Source organism: Gallinula chloropus, assembly GCF_964237585.1.
Source record: "Gallinula chloropus genome assembly, chromosome: 18".
In the NCBI taxonomy this organism is placed as follows: Eukaryota; Metazoa; Chordata; class Aves; order Gruiformes; family Rallidae; genus Gallinula; species Gallinula chloropus.
In genome coordinates, this window is record NC_140103.1 from 11,879,684 (window position 1) to 11,894,314 (window position 14,631).

Consider the following 14,631-nt stretch of genomic DNA (forward strand, 5'->3'; position numbering starts at 1 on the left):
ATTTCCCCTGCATCCCATACTGAAGATATTGATAAACATGAATAAGGTCCCCCCTTAGTCTTCTTCTCTCCAGGCTGAACAGCCCCAGCTCCCTCAGCCTTTCTCTCAGTGTACAGGAGCACCTCTCAGTGTACAGCAACCAAAGCACAGTGCAACTGCAGCACAGAATTTCACCAGGCAAAACTCTCCCACAGATTTTGGATGTGTTGTCTGTTTTACCTTGCAGTTTACCTCCTAAACCTCTCTGAAATGCCTGCATTACTCCTGAGTAACAACAGAAGGCAGCCTTCAGTCTGATATTTCCTAACACTGATCACCTGAATCTGCCATCAGATATCTGGGTGGCCCATTTTCTAGGGGATAATATCTCCTCTTCAAAATGCAAGCATAAAAATTCCGTTCAAGTCACCTTAGGTTTCCCAGTAGCCTTGTGGTTGCCACTTTGAAACAAAGATGGTATTTTAAAAGATTAAAAAAAAATCCCATAATGTGACAAAATGTAGCAAACAGCACATAGAGTTTTTGGAAAGAACAAGGTGGTGTTAGGGGAGGCTCTGGGAGGTTGGTTATAGGAACTGCTGTGGAAGATACTCTGCTGGGTTGTGTAGAGCTGATGATGTTTTGGACACTTCATTCATTGGGAGGGTCGGAATTTGTGGGGGGTTGCCCCTGTCTGGACACCAGTCACACTCCCCCAGAGCTGCTGTCATTGCCCTTGTCAGCTGGACAGGGGAGAAAATGTGTAAGGAAAGCTTGTGGGTTGAGATAAGGACAGGGAGAGATCACTCAGCAATTAACATCATGGGCAAAACAGACTCTACAAGGAGTAAAGTTAATCTGATTTATTACCCAGTCAAAACAGAGCAGGATGATGAGAAATAACACCAGACCTTAAGCCACCTCCCCCACCCCTCCCTTCCTCCCAGGATTAACTTCACTCCCAGTTTTCTCCCCGCCCTGCCCCAGTGGCACAGGGGCTGGAGATAGGGGCTGGGGTCAGTCTCACACACTGTCTGCTGCTCCTTCCTCCTCAGGAGGGCTCCTCACACTCCTCCCCTGCCCCAGTGTGGGGTCCCTCCCATGGCAGACAGTCCTGCATGGACATCTCCAACGTGAGTCCTTCCCACGGGCTGCAGCTCTTCACCAGCTGCTCCAGTGTGGGTCCCTTCCAGTTCCAGCTGGTCCTGCCCAAGGTACAAGCCCCCCCAGCAAACTTGCTCTGTCATGGGCCTCTCTCTTCATGGGCTACAGGTCCTGCCAGGAGCTTGCTCCAATGCAGGCTTCCCACCAGGTCACAGCATCCTTCAGGTGCCTCCACCCATGCCAGTGTGGGGTCTCTCTCCACCCTGGTGGGGTCTCTGCTCCCCATCATCTTCCATGAGCTGCAGGGGGATGGCCTGCTTCACCATGGTGTTCTCCATGGGCTGGAGGGGAATCTCTGCTCTAGTGCCTGGAGCACCTATTGCCCCTTCTCCCATGGGTCTGGCTTGGAATCAGCCTGTCAGCAGCAGGTCCATCCTTGTGCCAGCTGGTGTTGGTTCTGTCAGACCTGGGGGAAGCTTCTAGCAGCCTCTCAGAGAAGCCATCCCTGCAGCCTCCCCATCACCACCAAAACCTTGCCATGCAAACCCACAACAGAATTAGCTTCTCCCCTGACTGCCTTCCCTTGCTGCATGTCCAGGCACACCTGCACAAGCCCAGACCTCTGGTGACAGATGAGCAGAGTGGCCTCAGGAGTTGGGGGAGATGCTGACTGGTGGAAGTGGAGCTGTTGTGCCTTTCCCCAAGACCACTGTTCCTGGGAACCCCTTTGCCAGGTGCCAGCAGTACACCCACACCTAAAACCAGTAAGGGCTGGCTCCCACAGTGGAGAACATCCCTCCAACACACAGAGCACCCACAGAGATTGACTTGGGGTTTTTTCCCTGTAATTTGTGTGTCCCCAAAGGGGGAGCAGTTTGCCTTGTTTCCAGTGCATTGAAGACAGACTGAGTATGATCTTAATTGGATCAAAACTGTGGCCATCAGCAGAGGTGGTTTGGTGAATTTACTGGGGGCAGCTCAAGACAGACCCCCTGTGAACATCAACTCCTGCTCAGGGATTGACCTGAGCCCATCTGGGCTGTGAGCTGGAGCAGCTGAAGGGCAATACACAGCCTTGTTCTGCCCCAAGGCAAGGAAGCACCAACCACTGAACTCTGTGGTGATGTTCTCCAGAAGCTGCCTCATGGCTCCCTAGCACCATCCCAGGAGAACCACTGCACCAGCACTGGGGTTCAGTCAGACCTCATGGGCTGGGGGTCCCTGGGGAGACAGGACCCTGCCTCATGGGCTCACTGTGAGCTGGCCCTTCAGTGGCTTGGGGCAACGGGGTCAGGGAGGGGTTTTCTCAAGGAATGAGGGGGGTGGAAGGAGAAATGGGAGTGGCAGAGGAGGGAATGGAAGGAGCCTGGTGAAGGAGTAGGGTATGGCAGGGAGGGGAGTAAGGGTTGAGTAGAGAAGGCAGGAGGGTGGAAGGCACAGAGACTTATCTTAGCTGGCTGAACTCGTGCAGGTTCAGAAGATTCAATCTTGACATTGGTTCTGCTGAGCTAGTGTGAGGAGCTGAATGAACACTGATGTTAATGACTGAGGCTGATGTTTTTTAATGAACTCCATCGTGCCTGTGTAGTACAGGAGAAGTAATTACCTCTGAATAACACTTCAGAGCATGAACATGCTTTTCACAGCATCCTTCAGTTTGGTTTTCATCAGCTTTATTTGTCTTGCTTGCTCTTTTCCCCAGTGAAAATTGTCATCCGAGGGGACAGGAACACTGGGAAGACCACACTCTGGCACCGACTGCAGGGAAAGAAATTCATTGAGGAATATATTCCAACTCAGGAGATCCAAGTCACCAGCATCCACTGGAATTATAAAAGTAAGGTGAAAGGGGGTGAAGGATGTGAGGGTCATGGGACAGTGCCTTGGGGGTAGAAATTCCACTGCAGCCTTGTTGGCTTCTTTCTTCTGTGTCTGCTTGGTGTATAAAATGGGCTTTCATCACACTTGTTATTTTAATTTCTTACTCACAGTTTCTCAGTCACATTTTTCATAACTTTCCTCAGAAACTGGGAGTGCCAAACAACAGGTCTTTGGAAGCCACAATTCAAGGAAAGTCTTTAAAAGGTGATCCCAAAGATTTGAAATATTTGGGATAATCTTGACTTGTTAATGGAAACCAGTTTATCCTGGAAATATGCTGCTGAAGCTAGCCCTGCCTTTGGTGTGACTGTGTTGCATAGGAGTGAATAGCATGGTGCAAACTAGATTTTACTGATTAAAATATAAAAAACATCCTGTAGCTGGGGAAGGTGATGTTTTAAAAATAATTGTAGTACTCACAACTCTAGTTGACTTACTGAAGGGTCTTATCAGCAGCTTTTTTAAGTGCTTCTTTCAGTCTGAGAGATGAAGTGTGATTTTTTTCTTTAGGTTTTTTTATCCCCCATCTGCTCTAGCAGAATAAAATTGCTATGAAAGCCCTGGATCTTGCCTGAAGAAGACACTGCAGGCATTGAAATTGCATAAGGCTATGATTCAACAGTGCAATATGTCCAGCTTTCAGCTTCCTAATACAAAATGCTACAGCCTTGTGGGGTGAGCTACTGATTCAACATGAATTTGCTCTGTAAGACTGATTTCAGAAGAAAAAAATAATGAGCAGGTAGTTTGTCTTTACCAGACATTGTCCATCTGCACATCTCTGACCTGTTGAATCAGGTACTCTCTGTCTCCTCACAGCAGGGGAAGAACCCCATGCAGTTTGGGTAGACACCAGATTGGGCACTTCATCTCATTCACCAACCAGCCTTGGATTGCTGGATGATGCTGTGATGACAGAGCCACAGGGTGTGTTTGCCAGCAGCCTGACCTGGGGCAGTGTTGCTCTCAGTTGCTCTGTAAGCTTCAGCACAAGGAGAGTGAGCACCACTTGGTTCATGGGGAGCTGGCAGCCAGAGTCCTGCAGACTCCCATGCCCTTTTGAAGACAGGCTTCCATGTGAGCCAGCTCCCTCTGGATCATGGTTGAAAAAATTAGAAGGATGAATGGTTGGGATTTCCCTTGGATGTGGGAGAGACTCAGGTCATCCTTGCTCAGTGCAGCTAGAGGGTTTCTCTCATTCAGGATCTGATGCTGAGCTCAGCTTTATGTCACAGGTTTTTGTATTATTTATGGAAATTCTCCATGTGGCCATGATCATGGAATCCCAGACTGGTTTGTGTAGGAAAAGGCATCAGAACCCCCCAGTGCCCCCCTTGCCATGGGCAGGAAGACACCCCCCCCAGCCCCAGGGTGCCCCAAACCCCATACAACCCAGCCTTGAACCCTGCCAGGGATCCCAGGGCAGCCCCAGCTCCTCTGGGCACCCTGTGCCAGGGCTTCCCCCCTCCCCAGGAAGGATTTCTGCCTCCCAGCCCCTCTCCATCCCCCTCCTGCAGCTGAAGGCCGTTCCCCTGGGCCTGGCCCTCCCTGCCCTGGGCACCAGCCCCTCTCCAGCTCTCCTGGAGCCCCTGGAGGGACGGGAAGGGGCTCGGAGCTCTCCCCAGAAGCAGCCTTCTCTTCTCCAGGCTGAACCCCAGTTCTCCCAGCCTGGCTTCAGAGCAGAGGGGCTCCAGCCCTCAGATCATCTCCATGGCCTCCTCTGGACTCACTCCAACAGCTCTGTGCCCTTCTTGTCCTGGGGACCCCCAAGCTGGACACAGCACTGCAGGGGGGTCTCCCCAGAGCAGAGCAGAGTGTCAACTGCTCCGAGGTGTTGACTGATCTGCAGTGTTCATGCAGTGGGATTGCCCACCTGCAGCAAACCCTCTGGCATGTTGTGTTTTAGCTGTGACATCCTTCCTCCACACTCTTCCTCTGACTCAGAATGTCAGCACATCACTTACTGAGGTGTGAACATGAGCACACATGTTGTTTGCATGGTGGAAACAGTCTCCAAAATCAAAGTTGAATGCTTCAGCCTAAATAGACTTAGATCAGGGTAAGGAATGAAACACCTTGTTCTCAGATACCCAAGTCTGAGTGGTGAGCTTAATGTTAAGTGGTTATCTGCAGTAGTGTGGATAGAGCTGCAGAGTTGTTCCCTCTCTAATCAGCACGTAAAATCTATGTGCTGTGTGTAAATACAGACACAGAGTCTGGCAGTAAATTTCTAAGAGGCTTATTCATGTTTGGCTGGGTTTGCCTACATGAACAGACACACAGAATGCATGTCTGCAGGGTTTTATGTACAGGCAAAAAGGTGTTTGGAGAAAGCTCTAGTTGTCTTGTGGGTTTGCAGATTTTCTTCTACTGAGCTGAGGCTTAGGCACAGCTTTTTGTGGGTGGATTCAATGCTGGGGCACAAATCAGCTGGGCATGGAGCTGCCTTTTGCTGTGTGTTGGTAACTGTGGGTGTATTGGGTATCTCTGGGGCTTAGTCTGACATTCAAGTAGTAGGTAACTGTAGCCCTTGCTGGGTGGAGTTGACAGCAACCTGTATGTATGGTGGTGGCTTTTCCTCAAGGTGAACTGGTGCTGGGTATCTGAAAGGCTCTACATGCAATTTCTGTTGCTCTTACATTGTAAACCACTGTAAAATCCCCTTAGTAATAATTTCTAGCAGTATCAGAAATTCTCTGTTCACCTTCTTGAGACTTGTTTGAAAAACTACCCCTCCTTTTAAAACCATTGGAAGGTATGTTCCATGCTGTGCTAACCTGCCATCCAGGATGGGTGATGGAGGGACACCAGGGAAATTGGCTCAGATCTAATTAACACCCTGTTGGCTGAGCTCATCTGTAGAGGAAAAATAAAGCTTGTTTTTCCTTGATCATGCTCTCAAGCTACCCTGAATAAACATGAGGAGGTAGTTGGCAGCAAATATTTACAGTTGTTAATTAGTTCATTGTCAAATACTGAAGGATTCCTACATTGCCTGGTGCTGGAAGAGTTACACTTTAGATGTGGAACATGCCACCTTGTCATATCTTCAGAAATTTTATACTGTAGGAATTAATAAAAGTAGAGGAATTGGAGTTCTTTCTTCCTATTCAGAATGAGCAAAGTGACTTTGCTGTGCCAGCTGTGTAATGGGTATCTGTAGGTTTTGTGTGCCAGTCCTCACCCCACTGAATGATTTTTTGAGCTTCATGTTGGTCACCAATTTGATTCTCTGTCTGGCAGTCTCAGAGAGGGAGCCTGGAATAAAGCCTGGCCAGTACTTCTGCTCAGAAACTCTGAACTCTGTAAAGATGGGCTTGAGGAGCAGCAGAGCTCTCTCCTCTGCAGGGCTTGGGATCCAAAGCATCTGAAGGGAATCATGCAATGGCAGGAGAGTAAATCCTCTGAGGGCCTGAGAACTCCTGCTGATGAACACACCCCTGGAGCAGTGACTGGTATTTCTGAATGAGCTTCCTTGCAGTTGGAGTCTTTCCCCTCCCTCTCCATGTTGTGCTTGGGGAAGCAGTGTGGTAGTGTGCTGCTGCCTACACAGCACTTAGCCAAACAGCAGCTGAGCAGAGATCTTTTGAGCCATTTGATCCCTGGTTTATGCTAATCCAAGTTAGAGAGTTAAAAGGATGAATTGGCACTCTTTTTTTTGCTGCAGCATGCCTTCCAAAGCTGCTCAGGTGAAATGCTGCTGTGTGTGAGTCATACCAAAGCCAACACAGCCACACTAAAGTAATTATCCTCTTGTGTGCTCAGGATAATCAGGAATGAAGCTGGTGATGAATAGGAAGAACTTAGTGGCTGTGAGCTGGCAGGAGTGCTGGTGCCAGCAGGAAAAAAACACGTGGAAAAATGGTTTTCTTGGATTTTGTGCAGTCTGTTTGGGTGAAATTCTGGGTTTCCCCTCAGATAACAGGACATAGAGCAGGTCTGTCTGGGTCGAACAGTTTAATTCCTCAGCTATCTGGGAGTGCTGCTGCTCTGCAGGATCTCAGTACTGTGAGGTTTGCCCAACAGGAGAACAAATCTTACCTGAGGGTGCATTTGGTGTTAGGGTAAGGAGGTGGAGTTCTCAGGAGCAAAGTCCCAGTGCTAGGTCACCTCCTGGGAGAGCACTGCACAGCATCCCAAAGCCTCATTTCTCTGAAATGGGGTGCCAGATTTTCCACAGAAGCCCCTGGTAAATGCTTGTGTACTGCATGGCACTGCTGGAAAGAACAGGCAGCCTCTGGAGTCTTACTGTGCCCCTGCAAAGTTTGTTGTCTGAGAAAGGAAAACATCTCCTGTACTTTTGGGGAAAGTCTTGAATTACAGAACCACAGACTCCATGAGGTTGGGAGGCACCTTCAGAGGTTCCACCCTACAGTGAGCAGGGACACCTTTCACTAGAGCAGGGTGCTCAGAGCTTCATCCACCCTCACCTGGAATGTCTCCAGGGATGGGGCCTCCAACACCTCTCTGGGCAACCTGGGCCAGTGTCTCACCACCCTCAGAGGGAAGAACTTCTTCCCAATGTCTCACCTGAACCTGCCCTGCTCTAGTTTAACCCATCACCCCTCGTCCCATCGCTCCCTGCCCTCACCAACAGCCCTGCCCAGCTTTCCTGTGGGTCCCTTCAGGGGCTGGAAGGGGCTCAGAGGTCTCCCCACAGCCTTCTCCTCTCCAGGCTGAAGCAGCCCAGCTCTCCCAGCCTGTCTTTGTAGCAGAGGTGCTGCAGCCCTTGGATCATCCTCGTGGCCTCCTCTGGACCCGCTCCAAGAGGTCCATGTCCTGGTGCTGAGGGCCCCAGAGCTGGATGCAGCACTGCAGGGGGGTCTCACTAGAGCAGAGAGCACAGGGGGAGAATCCCTTCTCTCATAGAAGTGTTAAGGCTGGAAAGGACCTTGAAGATAATCAAATTCCAACCCCTCTGCCAGGGGCAGGGACACCTCTCACCAGCCCAGGCTGCTCAAGGCCCCATCAAACCTGTCCATGAACATCTCCAGAGAGGGGACACCTACCACTTCCCTGGGCAGCCTGTTCCAGTGCCTCACCACCCCATAGTTAAGAACTTTTTCCTACTAACTGATCTCCATCTGTCCCCTTCCAATTAAATCCACTCCCCCTCATCTGCTGGTCACAATTCTTCCAGAACAGCCCAGGATGCCACTGGCCTTCTGTGCTGGGAGTGCCCATTGGTGGCTCCTGTCCAGCTTTGCATCCATCAGCACCCCAAGTCCTTTTCCTCAGGGCTGCTCTCCATCACATCAACGGTCTTGCCTCTTCAAATGTGCCAGGATTGACTTTGCTGGTCCTGCTGTCCCCTTGTCCTTCAGGGACAGCAGGAGCACTTGCCAGTCCCAGCTGCAAGGTCTGGATTTGGGGGCAGATGTCCCCTGCTTGCCATGTCCCAGCACTCCAGCAGTGCCTGTGTGTGAGTAGCTGGCAGTACGGCTGGGTGCCAGGCAAGTGGGTAACGGGGAGTGGCTGGACTTTGGCTGTACCTGCCTTGATGGTCTGTAGAAATACTCAGGGATAGATTTATCTGGGGTGTAAAGGTTTGAGCAGAGGTTTTAGGACTGCAGGCTGTTGTGTTTTCAGTCCCATGTGAGCCTGTGCTGCGCTGGCTGGGCTGAGCCTGGGCTTGTGTCCTGCTTGTCCTGTGCCCCACCGACAAAGGGAAGATAAGCAGGAATTGCTACAAGGAGAATCAGAGTCTCAGTGTGCTTCACACATAAATACAAAACAAGATCTTTCTTCCCAAGTAGAGAATCAAAGTTTTGCTTTGTCTCTAATCTGTCTTAACTTCAATGTTTTAAAATATTGGAAAGCCAACAGTGAATTCTGTAGAGGAAATGTTTCCTGGCTTGACAGTGACACTTGGCTAAATTCTCATGCCATCCTACAAGATTTTCTACTCTGAGGCATTGTCCTCCTGTGCCATTGCTTTATGTTCAGAGCTGCACTTCCAAAAAGCACCTGTTTCTTGGAACAAGTTCATGAAGATGAAGCTTACTTGGCTTCAATAGAAACAGCTAACAAAGCTGTCCACCCCTTGTGCCATCCGAAAGCTGAGCTGCTCGCTGTCAGTGCCCACAGTGGTGCCTCTGTAGTTAGTCTTGCTTGTCTTGTTTCCACTTTTAGCAGCTCATGTGTATGTTGCTGCTTATCATTTACTGATTTGGAAGCTCGTTAAGAGGCAAAATTGCTAGCATTACTTTTCACAAGACGTGACTGGAAATTTGCAGTGAGAATGGATTTCCAGATTGCATTTCTACCTTTTGTGAATCAACATGGGAACCTCTGTATGTTAAGGAAACAACACACAGAATATTTATAACATGCTTCAAATCTGACATGAGACATGCAGGAATCCAGCTGTCACCTGTGAAGACCAAGAACCTTCACATACAGTTCTTTAGGTAGCAGAGTTCTGCTGTACAGCTTGGACCTTCAACAGCAGGCTGCCTTCCTCTTACCTTTGGGTTTTCTTCTGGCCCTCTCAAGAATTACTTTTATTTTGCCATTCACCTGCTGCTCTGACAGTGTTGGCTTTGGGTTGGGCTGTCTGTGGTGAGCATCATCTTACCAACCTACTCTTATAACCCTTTGTGTTCTCCTTGTGCTTTTAGCCACTGACGATATTGTCAAAGTTGAAGTCTGGGATGTAGTCGACAAAGGTAAGATTTATAACTTCCTTTCTCATGGAGATTCATTGTTCTTTCTCAAGTTTAATTAAAAATCTGCCTGGGATTCAGAAACACCTGCTTACTTCTATTTTAGAAAAACATCTGCAGGTATTTTTTGCAAGTGCATGAATGTTACTTCCTGAAAAGAAATATGGAAAGAGGGGAGATAGAGCCCGTTATGTGGGATCTGAACTTCAGATCAAACCCAGTATTCAGAGGCAGTTGTTTCATGTGCTCCACAACTGATGAAATAACTTGATGTTTATTGTATTCAGACTCTCTGAACTTTATAATAAACCTCATCTTCTCCCCTTTATAGTTTTCTATGTGTTTAGACAGCTCCTGAGTCCTTTGTTCTGTTTATAAAAGTTCTTGCTGAGCTGTTTTTGTAAAGGAATGTTATTGTTAAATCGATAAAATGTTATCTGCAGTGAATAATGTCTGCAGGAGGGAAGGATAAAAGAGAAGCCAATTGTGGAAGTTCACTTAGGACAGAATATTTAATCCAAAATCTTTTTTAAATGCTCAGCCAAGGAAAATATGATGATGTGTAAATACATACTCCATTGGTTTTCAATTTTTGTCAAAGTATAAAGTTCTCTTTTACAAAACATAAAAACAACTCCCCAAACTGTCTGAAGACACAACCTGAATGCAGTGGAACCTGGTGCTGGAAGGGGTCAGGGTCAGATGTAAATCTTGGCAGCTGGTTCTGTAGCACAGGCACTGTTTGGCTTTGAAGACATGGTTTGTCCTAGCAAGGCCCCTGGCTTAACGTGCAAATCCCACCAGGAGAGAAGCTCTGCAGAGCAGCCATCTCTGGCTCCATGGGTCGTGCTCCTTGTCTGTGTGTGTCTGTTACCACAGGCATTGAAACTTTCCCCTTGATGGTGCTGGTGCTGCTGCCTTTGGTGCGGCCTGTGCTGGCTGCATCCCTGCACTGCCCCTGCTGTGCTGCCCACGCAGCTCAGGCATGCCTTTACACCAACAAAATCCCAGAATCCCAGAATCCCAGGGGTTGGAAGGGACCTGGAGAGCTCCTGGGGTCCAACCCCCCTGCCAAAGCAGCTCCCCAGCTCATATTGCACAGGGCAGCATCCAGACGGGGCTGGAATCTCTCCAGAGATGGAGACTCCACACCCCCTGGGCAGCCTGTCCCAGGGCTCTGGCACTGGGATACAACAGGGAGCTGGAAAGGGGCAAGTGTGATTGTCATGTAGATAAATTGTATTTAAGATTGTAAAAATAAAAAATAAAGGTAATTAAAGATACCAGCTTTAGTTCTTGTAATGGAGCTTTTAGGTTAAACTTGAGTCAGTAACTTTACATGAAGATCCTGGGTGCTTTATGTTTTGATTCTTTAAAACCCCAGTTTTCACAGTGTAGGCAAAACCTCCCTTAGGTCACAGTTAGTGCTGAAGTCAGTGATTACAGTTTGGCTCTCAGATCCTGGCAGAACACGTGCAGGGCTGGAGACTGAGCAGAACATCTGTTTTCTCCCTGCCTTGCAACTTTGGTATGAATAGATAGCCAGTTAATTTGGGAATCATGTGCTTCCAGCATTTATTTCTGTGAATAGCTTCTCTTAGCAGAGTCATCTTCTCAACTAGAGACTTGTCATTTTTTTGGCAGAATGGATGAGATTTGATACGTGCAGATGTTGATAACAGCTCTTCTGATAGCAGTGACAGCAGAGCATGTGTTAGAAGTCTTAAGGGACTCTCTGCACTTTATATTCTTCTGAAGTAAAACACATTATGTTAAGATCCCTGCTTGTGGGCCACAGATAGGTAGTTTTATGTGATCAAATGTACTTAATGGAGTGTAAAAATCCAGATCATGACAGTGTAACCAAATCAAATCCTTTCCTCTTGCCACAGCCTTGCAGATCCTTGATAAGTTCAGTTTTAGGAAAATGTGCCAATGACCTCTTAAGAGCTTGCTCATATCTAACTTTCATCCTGATGTTGCTTCATGACTTGTTTGTTCTTCTTTCTGTACACTCAGGGCAAAAAATCCTCCTGCGTGATGCTTTTGGTGAGAGCGACACTCGTATAGACTGTAGCCTTTTAGCAGTGAAGTACCCAGTGCTGCTGCAGCCTAGTGTGCACAAGACCTGATCCTCCTTTTATTTCCTTGCCTACCAGATCCTGGCTAACATGCAAGCTTAGAGCTGTGCAGAATGCTGCATTTATCAGGCCGGATTTGAAACTGCCCAAAAAAATGTATGTCCTGAATGTCCATTTCAACATACGTTGTTTTCCAGGCTAAATGGTTTTGCCATGTGGGAAGAATTATTCCTTGGACCTCTACTGAAATTAAGGTGTTTGAAAATACATTGAAAAACTGTTGTGTCTAAAATATGTATCCATAAACTGCAGTTTTCAACTTTAGCCTTGTAAAGCAGCTCCAGTCTCTTGGCTCTGCAGGGCTGCCAGGGCTCGGTGCGAACGGGCACCGGAGGGTTTGGGAAAACCTCAGGAGTGGCACCCTGAACAGTTTCTTGTCACTTCCCAGGAGTTAAACATGGGTTTAGTACGTGGTGTTTCTCCTGGTGCTCACCAGCAGTATGCCTCCCTGTTGCTCATCAGCAATGCACTTGGATTTTTTTCCCTCCAGACTGTTTTAGGAACACAGGAAGCAGCTCTGCTGGCCCGTGCCATGGGGTCAGTTCTTTAGGGATAAGTTCACTTGGAAGCATGGGGAGATTTTGTGTGGAGGCTTAAAGCCTGTGAGGTTGGTGAGCGCACTGAAGCAGGGGGAAATGGCAACCACAAGCCTTGGAATTTGTTTGTTGTTTTAATGTGCAGTCTCACTGGAGAACTGCCTTCCCCACAGCCTGCTCAGGGAGCAGGGCTCCTTTGTGTAATGATGCCATTTATTAACATCTTAACTAGCAGAGCTTGCCCCCAGCTATGAATTGTACTGAATTCTGTGCAGGGTGTGTGGTAAATACCATCTCCTTTGCTGCCCTTGGAACTGATAAAATATGGGAAAGAGATCTCTCAGCAAAAGTCACAGTCCTGACTCTTTCTGGCTTTGCAGCAAAGTTGTGTAACTGCTGCAGGTCATGAAGCTGTTACAGATCCGGGATGCAAAGGACCTGCCTGAGTGCAGGTGATTCAAGAGCAGTTCTGATGTCCCTCTGCTAGTCTGGCTCCTGCACCTCTTCCCATATGCTGACTCAAGGGATCAAATCACATTTTCTTTCCCTTGCCCCAAAACTAGTGTAAAGTCCTTCCCTCATCTTGGGGATTCCTTTCCTCTCCCTGCCCCTTCAGCCTTCTCCTTCCTGGAGCCGTGCTGCAAGGAGAAGGAAAGGGCAGGATTAGTAGTTGTGTTATTTCCAGATGTCACAAGTTAGATAACACTGGGGATGCAAATATTTGAGGCATTTATTTTTGAATCATGAACAGAAGCTTCTCCCTGGCACTGTGGACAGCACTTGCTGGGAAGCTGTTCTGAATCCTTCTTACTCTCCAACAAAACTGATGGCACATAGAGGTGCAGAGGCTCTCAGGTGCTGGCCACAAACCCAGTCTTCTAGCATCCAGGAAGACTTCAGGGCACTGCTGCAAGGTTACTTGGTTTCAGTGTTGCTATTATGCCTGTAAATAAGGAGCAGTCATGGTTCTAGGTAGAGAAACTGAGCAATTGTACAGGAAGACCCTTGCTTTCCAGCTGAGGCTCCTAGACTGCACATCAGCACAACCTGAAACACAGATCTCATTTGTATGACAACACAATCTTCACTGTGCTTTTGGATTTGCTGGCTGAACTGCATCTTTTTGCTCCATACATCCTGTCTTGATCTGTCTCACCCTGCAGTTTTGGTTCCAAAAATAGATGCTGTGCATGAATATGTACACACATGCGCCTTGGAGCTCTGATACTCCTTTAGAGCTGACCTCCTTTAGAGCAGTGATGAGCATCATGGAAGGGTATTATTCATTCCTCTTGATACAAACACAAAGCCAGAGGCAGTGAGAGGTGTGGGAGTCTTGCACAAGTCTCAGAGTGCTGGTTGTAAGTGTGTCCAGGTTAAAAACAGACCTCGATTGCTCAGGACAAGAGGACCTATGAAGACCATTTGTGGTTGCTTGGGCTTCTGTTTCAATACCTAGAAATTCAGGTCATGACAAGCATAATTTAGCTGTAACTGCAGAAATGGGGATGTTTTGACATTCAGAGAAGCCACACGAATGCCACTGACTTGAAATTAATGTAATTGAAGTGGGAAAAGGCATGTCCTAGACATCCCACACCTTCAGTTGCACTGGGAAAAATCAGAGCCCATACTTGGATGCCGCAGGGAAACACACTGCATGAAGGAGGAAGCATCAGGAATAGTATTTCTGCTACTTTCAGATGGTGACATTAAGATGAGATGAGGTGGCAGACGTTTTCCAGGGCTGCACAGAAGCACCCACCAGCCACACTGTCAGGGTGGAGGCACTGGAACCTCCTGCTGTGTCCTGCAGCAATAAACCTTGCCTGAATAACTCCATGGTTTGTACCTATTCATCCTTGACCTGCTGCAAAAATAATGGAACACATTGTTTCACATGCAGCAACCTGGCAGAACGATGAGTTTTCCATGTTAATCCCTGGAGTTGAGTAGTTGGTGGAACCTATTTTGGTCCCTGATGTTGCAGAGTCTTGAAGAGTCAGTGGGAGGGGTTTTTGCTGGTGCATCTGAGCTGCCAACATGTTCTGTTGTCAGGGATGCAGGGAGTTTCTAGAAATTACAGGAAGGATTTCCAAGTCTCTGCCATTATGATGTTGTTAAGTTGTCATTATTTAGACTAGGAATATAAAGACCAGAGTTAATTCAGAAGTACAGGTCCTGGCTGTTGTCAGGAACATCTGGAAGATACTCAGTGTCTGTAAAACAGAACTCCAGATCTGGCAGGGTTATTCACTGTGCACATCATTTGATGGGACTATGGAAACTTGTATGCAGAGTTTAACCACTACTTGAGGAGTGAGG

General features: G+C 47.9%; 1 protein-coding gene across 2 annotated transcripts in view; it reads left to right on the forward strand.

Moving 5' to 3' along the window:
- The window catches only part of RABL6 (RAB, member RAS oncogene family like 6), a gene marked incomplete at its 5' end in the record, with an annotated part of 61,834 nt that overhangs the window by 5,752 nt on the left and 41,451 nt on the right, over positions 1-14,631 (forward strand). For both annotated transcript variants that reach the window (XM_084272682.1, XM_084272683.1), the window contains 2 exons: positions 2,786-2,920; positions 9,585-9,632. In XM_084272682.1, the coding sequence (XP_084128808.1) occupies positions 2,786-2,920; positions 9,585-9,632 (183 nt within the window). The remainder of the gene's footprint in view (positions 1-2,785; positions 2,921-9,584; positions 9,633-14,631) is intronic.